Here is a 20063-nt window from a genome sequence, read left to right on the forward strand (position 1 = left end):
ATTGTGGTACAAGTAGTAATGATTTAGTACTGGTACAATAAATCATTTATTAAGTCTTTAATACAATTAATGATTTATTTATTGTACAAAGATAGAGATTTTTTTCCTTTTACAAATTGTTGCAAGTCTGAAATAAAAGTGAAAGGATTCCGTATCGGGCCACGGCCCAAGAATGGAAAGGGCAGGGCCACATTTAATATAGATTTAATAATACGAGGTCCCGTAATTAAAAAAAAAAAAAAGAGAGGGAGAGAGAGAGAAAGAGAGAGAAAAAGGGAAATGAACACAGCAACACTTTGGTTGAGAGGAAGAAGTATAACTGTAGGAAGTGATTGGAGATTTTGCGAAGCCAGAATCAGAATAAAGGGAAGAAGGTGCTTCTCTTCGTCGCCAATGACACTAGTCCTCTCTTCAATGCCTTACGAGAAGGAACTCGCCGCTGCAAAGAAAGCAGCCACTCTCGCTGCTCGTCTCTGCCAGGCACCCCTCTCCTTCTCCTTCAATTCTCATTCACCGTTTTCGTTTTAGACCTATTTTGCGCAATTGCATTGGCCCTGATATGATGCTCTAAAATAGTTTATTATTTTCTCATAATTTTTGTTTTTTGTTTCTTTCTCGCAAGTGCTGCAACGATTAATACCTAAAAAATCAAAAGAAGAAATGCTGCTGTAATAATAGTGCTTACGGATGCTGATTTGTTATTCTTTGAATGGTTTATACAGAAAGTACAGAAGGCTCTTCTGCAATCCGATGTCCACTCCAAATCAGACAAAAGTCCTGTCACAGTGGCTGATTATGGTTTGTTATCTTGATCTTATGATCATTGTGTTTGATTATAGGTACATGTTAATGTTGGATAATTTTTCCTGCAATCGCTCACATTGACAAGCTAATTGTGGTTGCAATGTTCAGTTGTTGTCTATTGACTGAGTTGACCTAATGCTGACTAGGTATAATATGATCCGCTTGGCTTGTTTGTTATGGATTCCCGTGCGGCTGGGTTTCTTCTAGATTAGTAGAAGCTGGACAATAAGAAATGTTGTGCACTTTCTAGTTGTATGTTTTATTTAGATGAATGATTCAGGGTTTCTGATCACAACATTTCCTGCTTGTTATATATGGTTTATCAGCTCGGATGAGATATTTCATATGCTACTGAAAGAGTCATAATTTGAATGTGAGATGCTTCGTGTCAGTCCTTTGAAAGAAAATCTTGTTCCTCTTCCTCATTGTATAGTGCAGATGGAGTTCAGTCCTATGAGCTTTTCACATTCATGATTTCTTTTGTGTTCTTCTAATGGGTATAGATGATGCATTCCATTAATATTTAATTAATTCAGATTACAAGAATGAGCCAACAAGTTTTAACAGTATCATTATTGTTGGAAATTTACTGCACTACTTCAATAAGAGTAAGGTAATTTATTGAAAAACTATAGTTTTTTATGCATTAGAGACTTTTAACTATTCATTCATGGGCCCCTACCCAATGGCTTAAGCTTTTAGGGGAGTCTATATGGTTCAAACACCTCTATGACAGTCGCTATTTGTTCTTCATGACAGTAGGTGAGCTTGTAGTTTAATAGGCACTAGCCCAAGCCTTTAAGATTTAGGTGTGATGTTGTTGTTGGAGGCTTAATCCTCCACCAGACCACATAATCTCTACCTTAACCGCAGGCTTGCACCTTCTACATTACCAAAAAACGGTTTGAGTATTATTTGTAGCAATCTATAGGGCTTTTGCATGTGAGGATGTGTAGTGACATAAAACCATTCGTTGAGCCTCTTATCAAACAAATTAAGTTTTTAGGACGTTGTTCTTTAATAATATTGTTATAAATACAAGCTCTACACCAATTATTTATAAGTCCTAGCATATTAGTTTTAGGCCATGTATTGAAATTCTCTTTAGTTGAAAATTTGTGATGATTTGTTTGTATAAGTCAATTGTTGTAAATCATGTTTGATGATTTACTATGTATTAGCCAAGGCTGGCTACTGGCTAGTATAAAGCATTTTGGCTTACCTGAAAAAGATGAGGAAAGACCTTGCACTTGTATAATATGCAACTATACCAAATGTTTTGTACGCTTTCTCTCCCTAATTTATATATGTCTATCACACTAAGTGTTATCATCTGCATTGTGTCTCATATTTCATTATTTGTTTTATAAATAAAAAAACAGGACCTAATTATATTTAAATCTACCAGCAAGTTCTTGGGCAAATTTATTTTTAGCATAACAAACTAGTCCTTATGCATATTAGTGGATATTCCTTTTGCTCACACCTCCCTAAAAAAGAGTGGATGTTCCATATTTCTATTGTAAGGCAGCAATTTGAATTGCTTTTGGAAACTCTTATTATCATGTAAATTTTGAGCTTGCGCTTCATTGTCTATAATATGGACTGCTTGGAAAAAAAAGAAAGTTATTTACAAATTTTGCAACAATTTTTCATTTTATACTTTTTAGTTGCTACTCTCATTCATTGAGGTTTAGCTGAACTGCTGATTCACTTATAAATTGTGTTGCTTCTCTGTTGTTTACAGGTTCACAAGCCTTGGTCAGCTTAATACTAGAGAGAGAACTTCCTGCTGAACCATTTTCATTAGTAGCCGAGGAGGTAAAATTGTATGCTCTTATAGATTTCTTGGACATGCAGACTCGCTTTCTTTTCCATGCTTGAGTATAAAGTCCAATTTTAAAACTTCAGGATTCAGGGGATCTTCGTAAAGAAAGTGGCCAGGATACGCTGAAGCGCATTACTGAACTTGTCAATGATACTCTTGCTAGTGAAGGATCAAATGGGTTTTCTACTTTAACAACAAATGATTTGCTTACAGCCATTGACAATGGTAAGTCTGAAGGTGGTTCTGTTGGAAGACACTGGGTTTTGGATCCAATAGATGGCACTAAAGGGTGAGTATCCTTTTTTTCTTCTCATAAAAATTCTATATGGTATGAATACTGTCTTGTGTGTTTCTAAGTTTCATTAGTTTCTCTTCCTAATAAGTTGTGAACTTCTTGCAGCATGTTGTTTGTAATATCTCATGTCATAAATATATGAAAATTTTCTAGTATTATTAATCCTGATTGTTTTCTAAGATTGCATTTGTCATTCAGTATCCTATTTTGATTAGGAAGGACTAAAAATAGTGGTTGAATTTTGCTATCACTTTAAACAAACACAACTATAAAGATGGTTTTAATTTTGACAGAAACATTATCTATTACAAGGCATGGTGAAATTGAATATCTGAGGGACCATTTGGTTTGAGAAAATGTTCTCTGTTTTCATTTTATATTTTCTTTTAATTTACAAAAAGGCCACCTTGTTTTCATTCTATTTCCTGTTTTCTAGAGTTTGTAATGGAAAAGTAACTTAAAACTTTTTTTAGTTATTTTTTGCTTTCATTTTTTGTTTTCACTGTTTCTTGTACAAACTTCTAAAACCAGGAACCAAAGTGAAAATATAAAATATTTTCTCAAAGCAAAGGCCCTTAATTTGTCTAGAACAGTTCATGTTTATGAAAATTGGAGTCTCTTCATAATAAGTGATGATCATAACTGTATTTTTGGAGTAAAAAAGTTTTGATAACACAAAATACTAGAATAGTTTACTTTTATTTCCTTTACTCATCAAAATAATTAAACATTTGACTAAAAAATTCTATTTCTTCATTAATTTCTGAATTTACATTCTATATTTTATACTATTTGTTTGACTTTCTTGGTCATTGTGCTATCATTGTGCTTAATGTCATTGAGTAGCTCATGCTTGTGAGATGACATTATAGGTTTGTAAGAGGAGATCAATATGCTATCGCTTTAGCTTTGCTAGATGAAGGCAAAGTTGTATTGGGTGTCTTGGCATGTCCAAATCTTCCACTGGCATCCATTGGCTCTAATCAGCAGCATTCTTCAAATGAAGTTGGTTGTGTCTTCTTTGCTAAAGTTGGTGACGGAACATACATGCAAGCTCTGGGTGGTTCTACACAAACTAGGGTTGGTGCTTGTAAAATGTCATTTTACTTGACACTTTTGGTAATGTCATGTCCTTGACATTTGTATTATGACCAAATCATCATCCAGGTGCATGTCTGTGATATTGATAATCCAGAAGAAGCATCATTTTTTGAATCTTTTGAAGCAGCGCACACGTCGCATGGCTTATCTAGTTCCATTGCAGAAGTAATTCTATTGCTATAGTTAACACCTTTGTCCTTTTCCATTGTTTTTAACTTTATTTCTTTTAGCTCTTTTAGATTTAATTTGCAGACATTTCTTGATCATTGATCCATGAACAGAAACTTGGTGTCAAAGCGCCACCAGTCAGAATTGATAGCCAAGCAAAATATGGAGCTTTGTCAAGAGGAGACGGGGCTATATATTTGCGTTTCCCTCACAAAGGATACCGTGAAAAAATATGGGATCATGCTGCTGGCAGCATTGTTGTGACCGGTGTGTATTTTTCATTTTTTTTTGTCTTTTTGTTATGAATTATTTTTTTTTTCATCAACAAATTGACCAATCTTTTCTTGGTAAGCATGCTCGGCTTTTGTCCAGACTTGGTCATAAATAATATTTGGTTAGATGTTTATGTTTATCAAGCCAAAGTCCTACTCAAATGTCTAGGTTTACTAGGATCTGGACTCCCTTCATATACATATTGAATGTGTTTTTGGAATATGTTTTATGAACATAATTATTTTTAGCAGAAAATCTTTAAATGAAGTAAATGCTTTCTTTATTGTAGTAAGTTTAAACTTACTAAAGAATTTAAGGGGCTTGGAAGTCTTTTTAAATACTCCTTTCCCCTCAAAGTAAGACACTTGGCACGTATGCATTTTTTTATAAAATAAAAACAAGAAAAAAAAACTGCTAATTAAAGTAAAATAGTTGTAAGGGAATAGGTACTACAAGAATTCCAAAAAAAGTTTCGTTGCGGGGAGTGGAGTGTTGAATATTTTTAGTGGTTTGCCCAAACAAGTCCTCAATACAATGATGATATTATACTCATGGATGAGTTATATATACTGAACCCTTAATTTTAAATGACACGTGTACTCATAATTGAGATTAAAAAATGCTGAAAAATTATGACTTCCCTTGACAATTGACATGTTACAATATTTAGGTTCCAGCATAGGTTAGATGTTGAATATGTCTTCTACGTCTAATCTTCTTTACCTGCAATTGAACTTCTGTAGAAGCTGGAGGTATCTGCATGGATGCTGCGGGAAACCCTTTGGACTTTTCAAAAGGAAAGTTTCTTGATGTTGTTTCTGGTATTATTGTCACAAACCAGAAATTGATGCCATCGCTTCTGAGAGCAGTTAAAGAAGCACTCAATGCGGAAGCATCATCCTTGTGATTTCCACTAAGCTTGCCAACTTTGTTGTCGGCTCAAATGTGGTATATTTCCTTCGTGATCCGATGAAGTTAAATACATGATTGGACTTCTTATAATTTATTTTGGAGCCTTTTTCTCCTTCCATGTATTCTCTTCAGTCCGGAGTTGATGTTATTTGAATATATATTGATCCAAGAATAACCTAAAATTCAGTGAATATCAGGATAATAAAGAAAGGATGGCAGGCAGTAACCTCATGTCAAATCTGAGGTTGCTACGGATCAAATATGAACTTTGAAACATGCAATTATCAACACTTGAGTATAGCTTGAAAGCTTATTTTATTTATGCCATGGATAAATATGGGGGGTTGTGCTTGTGCATTACCGCTATGAAATATCTTCTACGGTTGAATAAGTTTACGATCTCTATAAAATTTAATATTTTTGGTTTTAATTTATAAATTTTTTTGCTTATTTTTATCCTTTTGTTTATTTTCATTCATCAATGTCAGTCTTTATGGGATTAAATCAAATAAAAGTACTTTATTAATAAGTATTACGAATAAGGATAACTTATTTTTACCAATATTTTTTTCTTATCAAACATAATTTGATAATTTATATTAATTTGTAATATTTTTACCTTAATTTCTTATAACTTATATTATATTAATTTTTTTATTCTAGATGTAAGTTTGTTGTTATTAATGGATATTATTATACTTTATTAAAATTTAAACCCAAGTATTATGATTTATTTGGTTAAAACTTTTATATGTACTTAGAATGTTAAAGAAGTTATAAAATGTTTTAGTTTAGTTTTTTAGTGTTAAATAATTATAAATTTAATATTATTTATGTTTTATTTAATTATTATTACTGTTTTATTAATATCAATTGAATTATTTGTTGAATTACAATTGAAACTTAAATCAATACTTTGATCTGTTGAATTTTAAAAACAATAGTACTTGTTAATGAGATAAACGTGCGGGATGTTTGTTGGGTTTTATGAATGAGGTTTCTTGGAAATGATACTGGTATATTCGATTCTCCTTAATATATAAGTCAAAATCCATTTAAACCATGCATTAAACGTAGTAAAATTACATTTTCATATTTATGTGTCACATAATTCGGAAAATGCAACATTAACATAGTAGAAAAATTTGCGATGTTATATGCAGGTAAGATTTCTAGATCTGCACTTTTTTTAATAATTAAATTTGGATTTAGCAGTGCAAAACAAGCATCTTACGTGTGCGTGCGTAAAAAAATGAAATTATGCAATGTCAGGAGAATATGAGGGTAGAGGGGGTAATCGGAATTTCACATGAGCGGGCTATGACATGACAGGATATGTTTACGATATTGATAGTATCAAAAGCATATCCGTGTATATATATATATATATATATATATATATATATATATATATATATATATATATATATATATGCTTTAGCCTAACTCCCTGCTATTGCTTTCCATACTTATATGCCAGGGTCGGTTGGGCGTGTTATGGTAATCTGTCAAAAACAAATTATTGCATTGCGTTTGCTTAAACAAATAACAAACTTTAAATCCTTCTCAAACAATTGTATGTTCACAAATAAAATGCGTCCATAATATATTTTTTACTCATCTTGGGTGACTGTACGCGACTTCAACCAGCTAAATGGAAATGATTATTTGGTAGTTAGAGAATCTGTTATAAAACACCCCCCAAAAAAGAATATGCAAGATAGGTACAATTGGTCTTCATGAACATGAGAACAAGAAACATTTGTCAACTTTAATAAAAATGTTAAGACTGAAAAAGTTTAATTTTTATATATTATTAGTATAAAATTAAACAAACCTTTAATACATTATAATAGTAATTTGATGTGGTGGGTGTTAGAATAAGATATGTTAGGTTGAGTTTGAGTTTAATAAATGTGACAAGTCCATATATGAAAGTAAAGTGGTATTAATTGAAGAAAACAATTTTGTGAAATGGTTTGGTGAAATTAGTAGAGAATTTGATAAATGATAATGACGGGAGCATATATATATAATCGACAAGGGGAGGGGCATTTAGGTAATTGTGAGAGTGACTGAAGGAGGGTGGTTACCGATTTGATTCTTGTCTTCCTCGCCACTGTTCCCCTGTCTCCATAACCAACCAACCATACATTAACACCAACACTCAACCTCACTCGCTCGCTTCACAATTCGAGATCTGAAATCGAAATCCATAACGAAGAGAGAGAAAGAGAAATGAGGGAACCATCGTCGGTGGGATTCGATGGCAACGGCGTCGTTTCTCCGCCGCCGCAAGCTCTCCTCGAGAGACTCAAAGACTACGGTCAAGAAGACGCTTTCGCCCTCTGGTACGAGCTCTCCCCGGAGGAGCGCGACCTTCTCGTCAAGGACATCGAGGTAATTCAACTTCCTCCCGATCCGCCTCCGATTCGAGCTCCGAGATTCAGATTCGCAACTCCACTTCGTCTCGTTTTTCGTTTTCGCTTCATTTCGACTTATTTGTATGTTTTTCTTTGTTTAATTATTCTGTTCCGTCTTGCAGAGTTTAGATCTTTCGAGAATTGACCGGATTATTCGATGCTCGCTGCGATCTCAAGGTTTGGCTGTCAATTGTCGATTAATGATTGCGTGTTTGTTGATTAATCGAATCGATTTCTTCTCTTCACGTGCATGCATGTTAATTAGTGATTGCGCGTTTGGCGTGTGTTATTGAATTCTGATTGCTTCTCAGGACTGCCGGCGGCGGCCATTGAGCCTGTGCCGGAGAGCAGTGTGTCGACGGTGGAGGAGAGAAGCCAGGAGGAACGAGAGAGATGGTGGAAAATGGGGCTGAAGGCTATTTCAGATGGCAAGTTAGCTGTGTTGCTTTTATCTGGTGGCCAGGTACATTTAAATTTGGAACAACATATACATTTTTTCTTTATATGTATGTTGTTTTAGTGATTAGAATTAGAAGATTATGAATGATAATAATGGTGTTATTTCACTATTGATCGATGCCCGTGAGATATATTTAGAATCTTTGAGTACATGCAATGTATCTCTGACAAATGTTTTACGGTAACTTTATTGCACTAAGAGCGCATTATTGATGTGATGACTATGATAATAAAGATAGCAAGCAGTATGATTTCTCCATTTTTCTGTCAGAATTATTTTGTTATAATGCCAACCCTTTTGGGGAACGTTCTCCGTTAGAGACAAGGTAGAATTCGTGGGTCTTCCATTTTGATTGTCCCTAAAAAGCAACATCATTAGCTGCAAAGGTGTGATTGTGTAAGAGCATATGCTCTTTTATTTATTCTTTTTTAACTTTAATAATCTGCTTTCATGTGTTATAGTACGCTGCTACTATGATGCGGCTCTCTTTTGGTTTTCACTTAAAATAATAGGTAATTGATTTATTAGGGGTATAAAAAGCAGTGGCTTTAACTTGGTTTAGTGTAATCATTAGGTACAATAAAGTTGCTTTATGTTATGCCCTTATGGGGTTGCCCTTCTGTCTCGTCTCATCGGATTCCACCAAAATGCAATATATGAATACACAGGAAATGGTTATCAGCATCAACATTAAAACATGATATTTGACATAATCTCTCTAGTGCATTTCCCCTTTTTGAAAAGAAAAAATAGTCTGTTTTTTCAGTACAGTATTAGTTTATTTATGGCGTAATCTCATAGCTGGAATAATTAATAGAACTTGTCTTACTTAAATACAAAATATTCAGATATTATTCATTGTTAGTGGCTTTTACCATGAGCCCTACCATTGTTACTTTTTGCTATTGTTATTATTTATCTATTTCTATAAATTAAATTTGTTGCCACATTTTTTATCCTTCTAAAGTGATATCATACTCTCTTTTTTAATGAAATCGAGTATTTTTATTTTTATTTTTTTTTATGTTGTAACTTGTGTCCTGAGAATTATTCATGTCCTTTTCATCTTTTACATGAAAATCTGATCTCATATTAAATCAAATGAATATTAATTTTTTCTTAAATAATTATTCAATTAAGTGTATTTTATATTTTCTTAATTGATTTAATAAATACTTAAGTTTCTTCAGTCAAAATTAAATATAGCAAAACATTTGTAAATCTACATTACAATAAAGTTATATATATATATATAGATTTTTAAAATTATAATTTGTAAATATCTATATTTTTTTATATATTTATTTTCTTATTGTCATTAAAACGAATTTTATTAATCAAATGAAATTTTAATACTATTATAATAATTTTTTGATTAAAATATTTTTTAGTCCATATAATTATATATTTTACTTTTTAGTTTTTATAGTTTAAAATGGACATTTTTAGTCTTTATTCTTATTTTTTAATCCTTTTTAGTCCTTTTAGTTTAATATAGATATTTTTAGTTCCTATGCTTGCAATTTTTTAATCTTTTTGTTGTTATTTTTTGTAAAATTGTCTCTTTTATGTTAATGTAATAGAGATATTAATTTAACTATGTTTTATGTTAAATTTATTTTGCAATAATTATTTAAAATTAAATTTCTTGATGTTTCATGCCTCTTTTATACCTTTACATGCGATAATCATTGTTGATACATTATTTTCTATCCTTACAAAATTGAAGACTTCTACAACATTAACTCAAAACAAACAATGTTACAAAAAAAATAATTAACAGTAAAAACTAAAAATATTAAAAAATTACAAATATAAAAACTAAAAAGATATATCTTAAATTATAAATACTAAAAAAATTGAAAAAGATAAATATAAGGACTAAAAAAATCTATTTTAAATTATAGAGATTAAAAGAAAAAATAAGTAAAACTATAGGAACTAAGAAAGTAATTTAAACTATTTTTTTTTATTTTATGTTTTTACAAAAATACTCTGGTAATGTGTGAGATACTTAATAGTCAAGATAATATTGCCATCTTGTCCCCATCTTGACTCTTGATGTATTTTAACCTCTTTTATTTTAGGAAATAGTAACACATTGTTTTCAAAACACTATTGTCAGACGAATTTTGGGTGAATTCATTAAAAAAATGATTTTTATTAATGGTACTCCCATGAAATTGATTCAATAATAATGTGTTGAAGACATTTTTTTATTATTAATATGAAACTGATCATTTAACATGAAAGCTTGAAAAACCTTTTGCACTTGCAATTTTGAAAGATTCTTTTTTTTTTTCTTCTTCTGTAGGCACTGTTTGTCTAAATAATATAATTTCAGCATGATTGCGCTTGCATCTGAAGTATCCCTGTTTTCTTAGATTATGGTAGTTCTTTTTGGGTCAAGATAGAGGCACCTAGAGCTTTGCTTTTGCTTTATATTTTCTTATAACTTCCTCTTAATAATCCTCTTGGGCAAATAGGGTACAGATTAGCATGAACCCTTTAACAGGCAATAGTCTAGTATATCACTCGGCCCAAAATACAAATCATCTAAATTCAGCTCAGGTTATTAAAAAGTCGCATGCTACTAAATACAAGAAAAAGTAAAATTCACTTTAAATACAAAATAGAAAGGGGAGAAATGAAATCACTCGTAACAAAAAATTGTTTTTGCATCATATTTGAAAAATTTTAAAACTCTTTCAGTCTTTTTTATTATTAGATCAAACTGAGAAAAATGCTAGCTCATCAATATGAATTATAGCTTTTGTTATAAGGTGTACAACTGCTTAAATCACACCATTCCTCCATCTGTAAACATCCCACAGCATTCACTAATAAATTGAATTGCATTCTCCCTCCTCAAGTTGCCTTGTCATATTTAAATGATTGTAAAGACCTTCTAAAAGATATATTAATCAGCTCAATTAGAACATATCTGCTCCAATTCTTAGTCCATCTTCAACTTTGGAAATTATGGATTTGCTAGTTTTTCCTCAATACTTCTTGCAGCATGAAGTCCGGAAATGTTTGGCTTATCATATGGTTTTCTTGATAATCCAATCAAATTCTTCTTGGTAATTTATACAATAGACTATATTGGCTGTGTAGGAGCTACAAGCATCTACAGTAAATCTGGAGAAACATTTGATTAAACTTTTTCTTGTATCCGGAAAGATGTTACAAATGATATATGATGCATAAAACAAATCTTTGACTAAGAGCAGCTGAGTAAAGAATATTTTTGCCTTGATTTATTTCGATACTTACTTTCTTCAGTCTAAAAATATTAGTTACTTATAACTAGTACATTCTTAGTGGACCTGATGCAACTGGACCATTTTTATGTAGCTTTCAGTCTTCATTTTTAACTGTTAAATTTCAAATTGTCTGTCTGTTTAGCTGACTTAAGAATGTCCGAAAACTTTAAATGCAGGGGACTCGACTTGGAAGTTCAGATCCAAAAGGATGTTTCAGTGAGTATTCTCACTCGATATTGAAAGCAAATTATTCGAGCTCGAATTTCTTTAGTTGTCATGTTGAACCGGTTTGATAGAAACAGAGACACAATACTACTGAAAAGCTTCTTTTTCTTTTATACATGTACAAGAGATTTAACAGAAACAGTAGATGTCTTTTGGATGAAAGTAGGGAATACAAGTAGGAAAAAAAAAAAAGACTAAAATAAGAAAGCTCTCAATTCCCATAACTGAGAGTCCAAGCTACAGTGAAGTTCCCCCAATATTATATTCTCTCTCTCCCCCTGTCTCTATTCTCTTCCCATCCCCAACTCACCCCTTTCTATCTTTCATCCCTACCCATAACAACTTCCCTCCTTCCCCTCCTCCACATGTTAATTTCTCTTCCTAGTGTAAACCTTCCAAAGTTTAGGCGTATTACAAACTTGATCTATCAATTGTCCTATCACCTCTTCACTATAAGGAAGTTTCCTATCAGTTATTTTATTTATAGCTATAACAATATGGTTGGACTGGGAAATTTATAAAGTTCCATTTTAAAATCATTATTGTTGGTTTAATCCGTTAACAAAGTATGATATAATTATCAGTACCCATTATATTCATCATTTGCGTAGAACCTGATGTGATTCTGGACCATAGATTAATTTGTTCTCTGTTCTATTTTTTTAATATGTATTTGTCTTTTCACTCAGTTCATTTTTCATTTGTTGTAGATTTTAATGATGTTTATAATCTACACCCTATATATTGATGTACTCACCCTTATGTTTCTTGATAAGATCATTCTAATTAGAACCAATGGTAGAAACGTCTTTCAGACAAACAACTTTTGGTAAGATTACAAATTTCTTTGGACGAAATGAAAACCAGGAAACTTGTATTTATATATATTCTTTAGTTAAATTTCTTCTGGTTAGGAAGAAAGCAAATGTATTCATCATGGAAAGCAGAAAGGTAGTAGTTGAATGTTGAGCATGGATGGTTTACAAGCAAGTTGATTTTTGTACGTAAAGTAGAAGATATCTAATAATTTCTTATTTTGGAACCACTAACATTTTTACTGGGTGTAAATATGAATACTAAATGCATTTTCTATCTGCTCGACTTCACATTCCCTTTTTTCATTTTAATGTGCTTTGAGGGTAAATCATGAAATATAACTTTTATTTATTTATTATTATTATTATTATTATATTATACTTTAGATATTGGACTTCCATCTGGAAAATCACTTTTTCAACTTCAAGCTGAGAGGATTTTGTGTGCACAGAGACTAGCTGCTCAAGCTACAAACGAGAGTAAGTTTCATTTGTGTTGGTTCAGTTTTTTCTTGCATTATTCTTTAACATTCTCATCAGTTTATGCATTGCAGATTCTGCTTCTTCAGCGCAAATACATTGGTACATAATGACTAGTCCATTCACTGATGAGGCAACACGCAAATTCTTTGAAAGTCATAAATTTTTTGGTCTCGAGGCAGAACAGGTAAGTAAGATGTCTAAACCTGTATCGTGTTCTATTAGTACTTGTTTTGTAATCGTTTACTTACTATGGACTCACTTCTTTGATATAGGTTACCTTTTTCCAGCAAGGAACAATCCCTTGTGTTTCCAAGGATGGTAGATTTATTATGGAGACTCCATACAGGGTATACTCTCATTCTTTTACCGAGATTTAAATATATTTTCTTATCCTTTTTTGCTTTCTTAAATTTATGTATACTAAAAGAGAGAAAAATGAGGGTACCAAGAACTTACCATTCAACTGATTATTGCTGATAATTGATTTATGGTTAAATTACTCTTTTGATCCCTATAGTTTATGAACTTTATCTTTTAATTCTTATAATTAAAAACATTCCGTTGTAGTCCTTATACATACTTTTTTAGTTTTTATAGTTTCATAAATTTTACTTTTTAGTCCTTGTATCAATAGACAACAACGATTAAAAAGAAACAAAATTGGTATATATTGGGACTATTATGAAACTTTAGGAACCAAAGGGTATTTAAGCTATGATTTATTTATTTGATCATGTCATAATCTGGAAAAATTGCTGCATCTTTTTAAGTATTTTGAAATTTAAATTTGGCTGCTGCTGCTGCATCTTGGTGTGTACCAAGTTTTCAAGATGAAGTGTCTTGTAAAAGAAATTCAAGGTTGGATATACATATTTTCAATTAAAATTCGGAATTCCTGTGCAATATGGCCATAGGGAGGTCAGATTAAGTTGCAAGATTTTTCAAGCTCAAATTTAGAATGCTATATATTTATTGCCTTGAGTTTTGTCCCTTTTTTAGGTCTTGAATTTATTCATTGAACATTTTTCATTAAGCTTATTGAGAAGTCTGCAGTTGCAGTACAATGTGTACCTGTCGATTTTTAGTATTCTCCGAGTCACTAAGCATCATTCTGGGGTTTATATAATGGATAGTTGATTATGTGTCGTGGAAAAAAAAACTGAGCTTCTGAAAAGATCCAAAACCAGAAAAACTGACCACTTTGATTTTTGTTTTCAAAATAGTAGCAGCAGCATTGTGAAAGTTGGATTTATTAATTCTATACATCCCTCTATATTCTCAGTCATTGTTGAGAAAATCAATGGTAGATATTCCAACTTGTTCATGATTTGTTATGCAAGTGCTTGTAATATGCACCATTGATTTTTTCGTTAATTACTTTACCTTCCCTTTGTGCTAAATTGTGCAATTCTTTGGTTTTAAATGACAGGGACTATTTAAAATTGAGGATTGCTAGTTGGAAAGACAAATTTATTCACCAATATGTTGAAATGAATCAAATGATTATAGAGTATTTAGGGCTCCTTATGGCATGTTTTAGCATATGATAATGATTAAGACATTTAAATAACACAAATAATAGAAAACTAAGCTATTAGAAAAAACCTTTATTTTCTTACTCACCCTTTTTCAACTTTTTAAGGGCCTGCGATATGTAAATGTATCTAATTAGAGAATGAGAACTTGAAGAGATGATTTGTAATCACAATTTTTTATTTTGTTTTACTAATCTAATTTTAGTTCTATCTTGCTACTTTTGAACTCTAGTTCCGTTGTTTTTATGACCTTATTTTGATTTGTCTGGTGGTTTAATACTTGAAACTTTCAAAGCCAGGTAGCAAAGGCTCCTGACGGGAATGGTGGAGTGTATTCAGGTACCTTGTGGGGTTTATATACACGATTCTTTTTTCAAATTCCAGTCTGTATGCTGACATAAAACTGCAATTTTTAAATATCTTTTACATATTGATTTGTCAAAATTGAATATATTGGACCTTTTTTTTTCATTTTTTTTTTTCATTCAGCTCTGAAATCTACTAAATTATTGGAGGATATGGCCTCAAAAGGAATTAAGTACATTGATTGCTACGGAGTTGACAATGCACTGGTAATTTATTTTCTTGCTTCATATTTTGTCTCTCATATATCAGTGCTCCTGGTCAGTTATCACTTCTTATTTAAAAACAAATTGATTAGGATTTGTGAAACAGGTTAGAGTTGCTGATCCAACTTTTTTAGGCTACTTCATTGATAAAGGTGTTTCTGCTGCTGCAAAAGTTGTCCGCAAGGTAACAGATGAATTAAGTAATTCCTATTAAGGCAACCTGTAGAATAATTTCTGAATTTGAGAGGTCAAGTTTTTTATTGCTTATATTTCCCATTTCTGTGCAAAGAAATAAAACATAGCTGTGTGGGTTTGCTTTTTCACTGAAATAATGAACATTGTATTTAAGTAGTTTATGTTCTTGAATAGATGGGCAAGATCCAATCCTTTTGTGGTCTAGTTGTAGATTAGTGATGTTTGTTTTATGATTAGACAGGTGTTGCAATAAACTAGTAGATTGATAATCACTCTGCATAAATTGTTTTTTCCAGGATGATCTGTTGTTTAGTTATTTTCTTTTCTTTGAATCTGTAGCTGTTGTTACATTCATGGTTTCCATTTCCTGTGTCTCAATTAGATGATAGATGATAAGTTACCTTCATGGTTTCCATTTCCTGTCTCAATTAGATGATAATGCTTGAGATGATGTCTCTAATAGAATTAGAAATGGAATGGGTCTATCTCAAATCTCAAATTCTAATTCTCAAAAGTTAGCTAAAGGGGGGAGGACTGCCCAAGCCTTACAAGTTTGGGCTCTAGACATTTTTTATAGGACAACTTAACACATACCTGTATGTCCACGATTGGACATCTGATGTATGATGTCTTCAAGATTGAAGATCTGCATGTAGCTTGTATTAAGACTGGATAGACTTTGATAACCCCATCCCAAAATTTCCTCCCCTTTAGCTAGCTTTTGGGATTGGGTTAAATTTGGTTGTTCTCTAATATGTTATCAAAGTCTATCTAGTTTTAATACAAACTACTTGCAAATCTTCAATCCTACAAACTTCATACTTCAGATCTCCAATCCTGGACATAAGGGGTATGTGTTAAGATGTAGCATACAAAAATGGCTAGAGCCCAAACTAATAAGGCTTGGGCAGGCCTCCCCCCTGAAGCTAACTTTTGAGAAATGGAATTTGCAATTTGAAGGACAAGAAGCATTGAATTTTGAATTGAGTTTTTAAAGATGCCATGCCACACAATGGCTAGGAGGAATATGACATCTTAACAAACTCAATTAAAATTCAATGGTTCTTTGCAGCGGCATTGAAGAAAGTATTAGTGTCAGTGTAAGGCAACACCTTCCCCTTTTTCTGATTCTGGATTTGCACAATCTTCAATCACTTCCTACCGTTATAGTTCTTCCTCTCAACCAAAGTATTGCTGTGTTCATTTTCCTTTCTCTCTCTTTCTTACCTGTAAACTTTGACTTGCCAAATCCTATTTTTCTTATAGACCCCTATTTGGTTTCAGTCCTGTGTTACATCAATTTATTTTATATATTCTATCTGCGTGGTTACGATGCTTTACAGCTTGAGGAACAGAAGAAAAAGCTATCTGTTTAAGATATGCCAGCCAAGGAAAACAGCGGAGGCATACATTAAATATATATACCTATGGTTTAGTTGAATTCTAATGTTTTAGAGTTTTAAATCTCGTTGTGATGTTGATAATATTCAGGATCTGTAATTTATGAAAATTGCATGAGACATGATAAGCTTTTATTTATTAAAAAAATCACAATTCAATTAATTTTGTTGTTTGCATATTTCCTGCTTACTAAACTTTGTCATTATATGACAGGCATACCCACAAGAAAAGGTTGGTGTGTTTGTAAGACGAGGCAAAGGTGGTCCTCTAACTGTAGTTGAATACAGTGAGTTGGACCAGTCGCTAGCTTCTGCAGTCAATCAAGCAACTGGCCGTCTTCGTTTTTGTTGGAGTAATGTTAGTCTATTCCTCTTTATAATCTCATTGCTTCTGCTTTCTGCACTCAATTTGCCATAGACTTTGAGGATCATTTCCCTTGAATTTTGGCTATGATCTTCTAGAATGGAAAGCTAGGGGTTGAAGAGTTAGCACCCTACATGTAGGAACCTAAAATCGATTGGAGTTTTCAGAAAAAGAGATGAGAAAAACAGAAAAGAGATTAAGAATACTTTCATAATGGTTTTAAAGGGTTTCCCCCTTTTACAAGAAAGCTAATGCTCAGATCACTGATGGTAATGTCAGAATGCACACACTTCTGTACCCTCTCCAACTCAGCTAATTTCCTACCGCTACATCTTCAACCGCCTAACTGTTCTAACCAACTACATCTACTCACTGGCCCTATCACTACACTTCCTAACTAAGTGGAAACTGAAAGTATCAAAATTTTGAGACTTGCTGACATCTAGACTGGAGCGTTTGCACTTTGATATGATCATATATTCTGTTAGCAAATTGGCATACACTGTTAGAAACTATGGGAATCTTCTGATGATGAAAATTATCATAATATACTCTAGCTCTGTTTCTTATTATTTTATACCAATGCTTTCAGGTTCTGTATTAAAATATTTCTGAAAGATATAATCCGTCCTTCTAGTCTTCTTTTCTTATGTATCCATGTGGTTGCCATCATAGGGTCTTGTTAGTCATGATTCATAACTTGATTTCCTTTATCAACCAAAACAGGAAATTCATAAAGATAAATGAAAATGACTGTGGTGTCGTTTAATCTATTTTGCTGACCCCACTAAAGGGATAAGGCTCAGTTGTTGTAGTAGTATAAGATGAAGGCTATTATGTGTGATCATGTTTAAGCATGAGTATTCAACTAGTCATATTTATAGATCTTGAAAATATTCGTACGTCAGAATTTGATTGTTATTTTTACTGGCTGAGTTGCAAGTTATCTTCAAGATTTCTAATCGACCTTGTGATTTCAGGTCTGCTTACACATGTTCACTCTGGATTTTCTGAACCAAGTGGCAAATGGCCTTGAAAAAGACAGCGTGTATGTGTGTTGCCTTCTTTCACTTCAACCTCCTTGCCCCCATTATTTGTCTCCATCTTGCTTTTCGTTGTTTTCTGAATTTCAACTGTGAGGACATTTATTCATTGCGAGACATGCTGCCTTGTTGTCTTAATGTCATATAACCATATTCGAGTTAAAAAAATGCTACATTGCTATAGTACCAATTCGATGATAGAAAAAAAAAAAAAAATCATCTACTTCACCAGTTTAATCAGATGACATGGACCACTCAGGAAGATTAATCACTATTCTTCTGATGCATGATTATCAGTAGTTATAATTAATGAAGTTTAAATCTTAATGTAGTAAAAAAGGATGTTGATACTACCTGTTGCTATATATATATATATATATATATATATATATATAGGGAGCATATCAAGTGAGAGGAATTTATTATGAGAGGGTGAGAGGGTTAAAATATAACCCTTAGATTAATCAAGTGAGAGAAAATTTGGGATTTAATCAAGTGAGAGAAAATTAATCTAAGAGTTATATTTTAACCCTCTCACCCTCTCATAATAAATTCCTCTCACTTGATATGCTCCCTATATATATATATATATAATAGATAGATAGATAGATAGATATATAGATATAGATATAGATAGATAGATATTAATCCGTTGATTTTGTGTGCAGTTATCATCTTGCAGAGAAGAAAATACCTTCCATACATGGATATACAATGGGATTAAAACTTGAACAGTTTATATTTGATGCGTTTCCATATGCTCCTACGACTGCACTTTTTGAGGTGACTATAATTCTAAATTTTACATAAAATTGTGCAATTTATTTCCTGACGTGATGTTTGTTTGAGGATTCTACTCTTATTATTGCATATTTTATGCATCCATGTTCAGGTATTACGAGAGGAGGAATTTGCTCCAGTGAAAAATGCAAATGGATCCAATGTTGACACTCCAGACAGTGCGAAACTGCTTGTTCTTCGACTCCATACTCGTTGGGTAGTTGCTGCAGGTGGCTTCTTAACACATTCAGTACCCTTATATGCAACAGGTAAGTTATTCCTCTTTACTTCCAAGGATAAAAGGAAAATGATTGTCATATCTAACTTCCTTTTCCTTTCATGAAATGTCATTGCCCCTCATTAAGGAGTTGAAGTGTCACCACTCTGTTCGTATGCTGGAGAAAACCTGGAGCCTATATGTCGAGGGAGAACATTTCATGCACCTTGTGAGATCACATTCTAGTTCCAATCTGTTTGTGCGGCTTTTGTTGTGACTTATACAACAACGAGGGAGTTCTCAGTCCCAGACATGTTGCAAGATTAATGTGTATGTCACTCATCATTCACTTGTATCAATGTATATTATCTTCTCCAATCTGTTTCTGATTGGCTTTTGGTTTTTGGTTTTTCTTTTTTGGCCACTGATCTGTTTTAGTGTTGCTGAGAAATGTACATGTATCATAATTTTACTGAGCATTTATTTGCCCATGCGAACTCGAATATATCGCTTCGTTTTCCTTTTTCCTTACCTATTTACCAAATTAATTTATTCCCTGGGCCATACTTTTTTTTATTACATTATTGTAATTTCAGCCGTTACTTGAGGTAATTGGGAGAATAGAGGTGACGATGAAATGACACGGGATGTAAATCCCTGCCCATTCAGCAAGCAAATTCACTACCCATGAAAGATTTGGAATTTTAGATTACATGCTTTATTATATGGTTAGAAAATTAAATTTTGCAGATTTTATTAACTACATATTCTACATATCCGCGTATTGCAAATTTTGCAACAATAAGATGAGAAATATCGAAAAATTCTTATATGTTTATACAATTTAGCGTACATTACATTTACTCCTCTTGAGATATTATGAGGTTCTGTTTTTTCAATGTTTACA

At 32.3% G+C, this 20063-nt stretch overlaps 2 protein-coding genes across 2 annotated transcripts; both read left to right on the forward strand.

Moving 5' to 3' along the window:
* The first annotated feature begins 224 nt into the window (after positions 1–224).
* On the forward strand, positions 225–5703 carry SAL1 (SAL1 phosphatase-like protein). The gene is made up of 8 exons (XM_083068900.1): positions 225–480; positions 723–798; positions 2552–2625; positions 2716–2921; positions 3800–4007; positions 4095–4193; positions 4310–4463; positions 5213–5703. Exons 1-8 carry the CDS (start codon positions 280–282, stop codon positions 5374–5376), a joined length of 1182 nt encoding a protein of 393 aa, XP_082925026.1. The 5' UTR covers positions 225–279; the 3' UTR covers positions 5377–5703.
* Positions 5704–7425: 1722 nt separating this feature from the next.
* Positions 7426–19687, forward strand: LOC109812799 (UDP-N-acetylglucosamine diphosphorylase 1). Its single transcript, XM_020376854.3, has 15 exons — positions 7426–7781; positions 7927–7981; positions 8116–8267; positions 11707–11746; positions 12958–13050; positions 13125–13237; positions 13326–13400; positions 14888–14927; positions 15078–15160; positions 15264–15341; positions 16967–17110; positions 18097–18164; positions 18828–18942; positions 19052–19208; positions 19305–19687. Exons 1-15 carry the CDS (start codon positions 7620–7622, stop codon positions 19400–19402), a joined length of 1473 nt encoding a protein of 490 aa, XP_020232443.1. The 5' UTR covers positions 7426–7619; the 3' UTR covers positions 19403–19687.
* Positions 19688–20063: the final 376 nt, after the last annotated feature.

This window comes from Cajanus cajan, chromosome 2 (genome assembly GCF_000230855.2).
Source record: "Cajanus cajan strain Asha chromosome 2, NIPB_CcT2T_4, whole genome shotgun sequence".
NCBI classification, from domain to species: domain Eukaryota; kingdom Viridiplantae; phylum Streptophyta; class Magnoliopsida; order Fabales; family Fabaceae; genus Cajanus; species Cajanus cajan.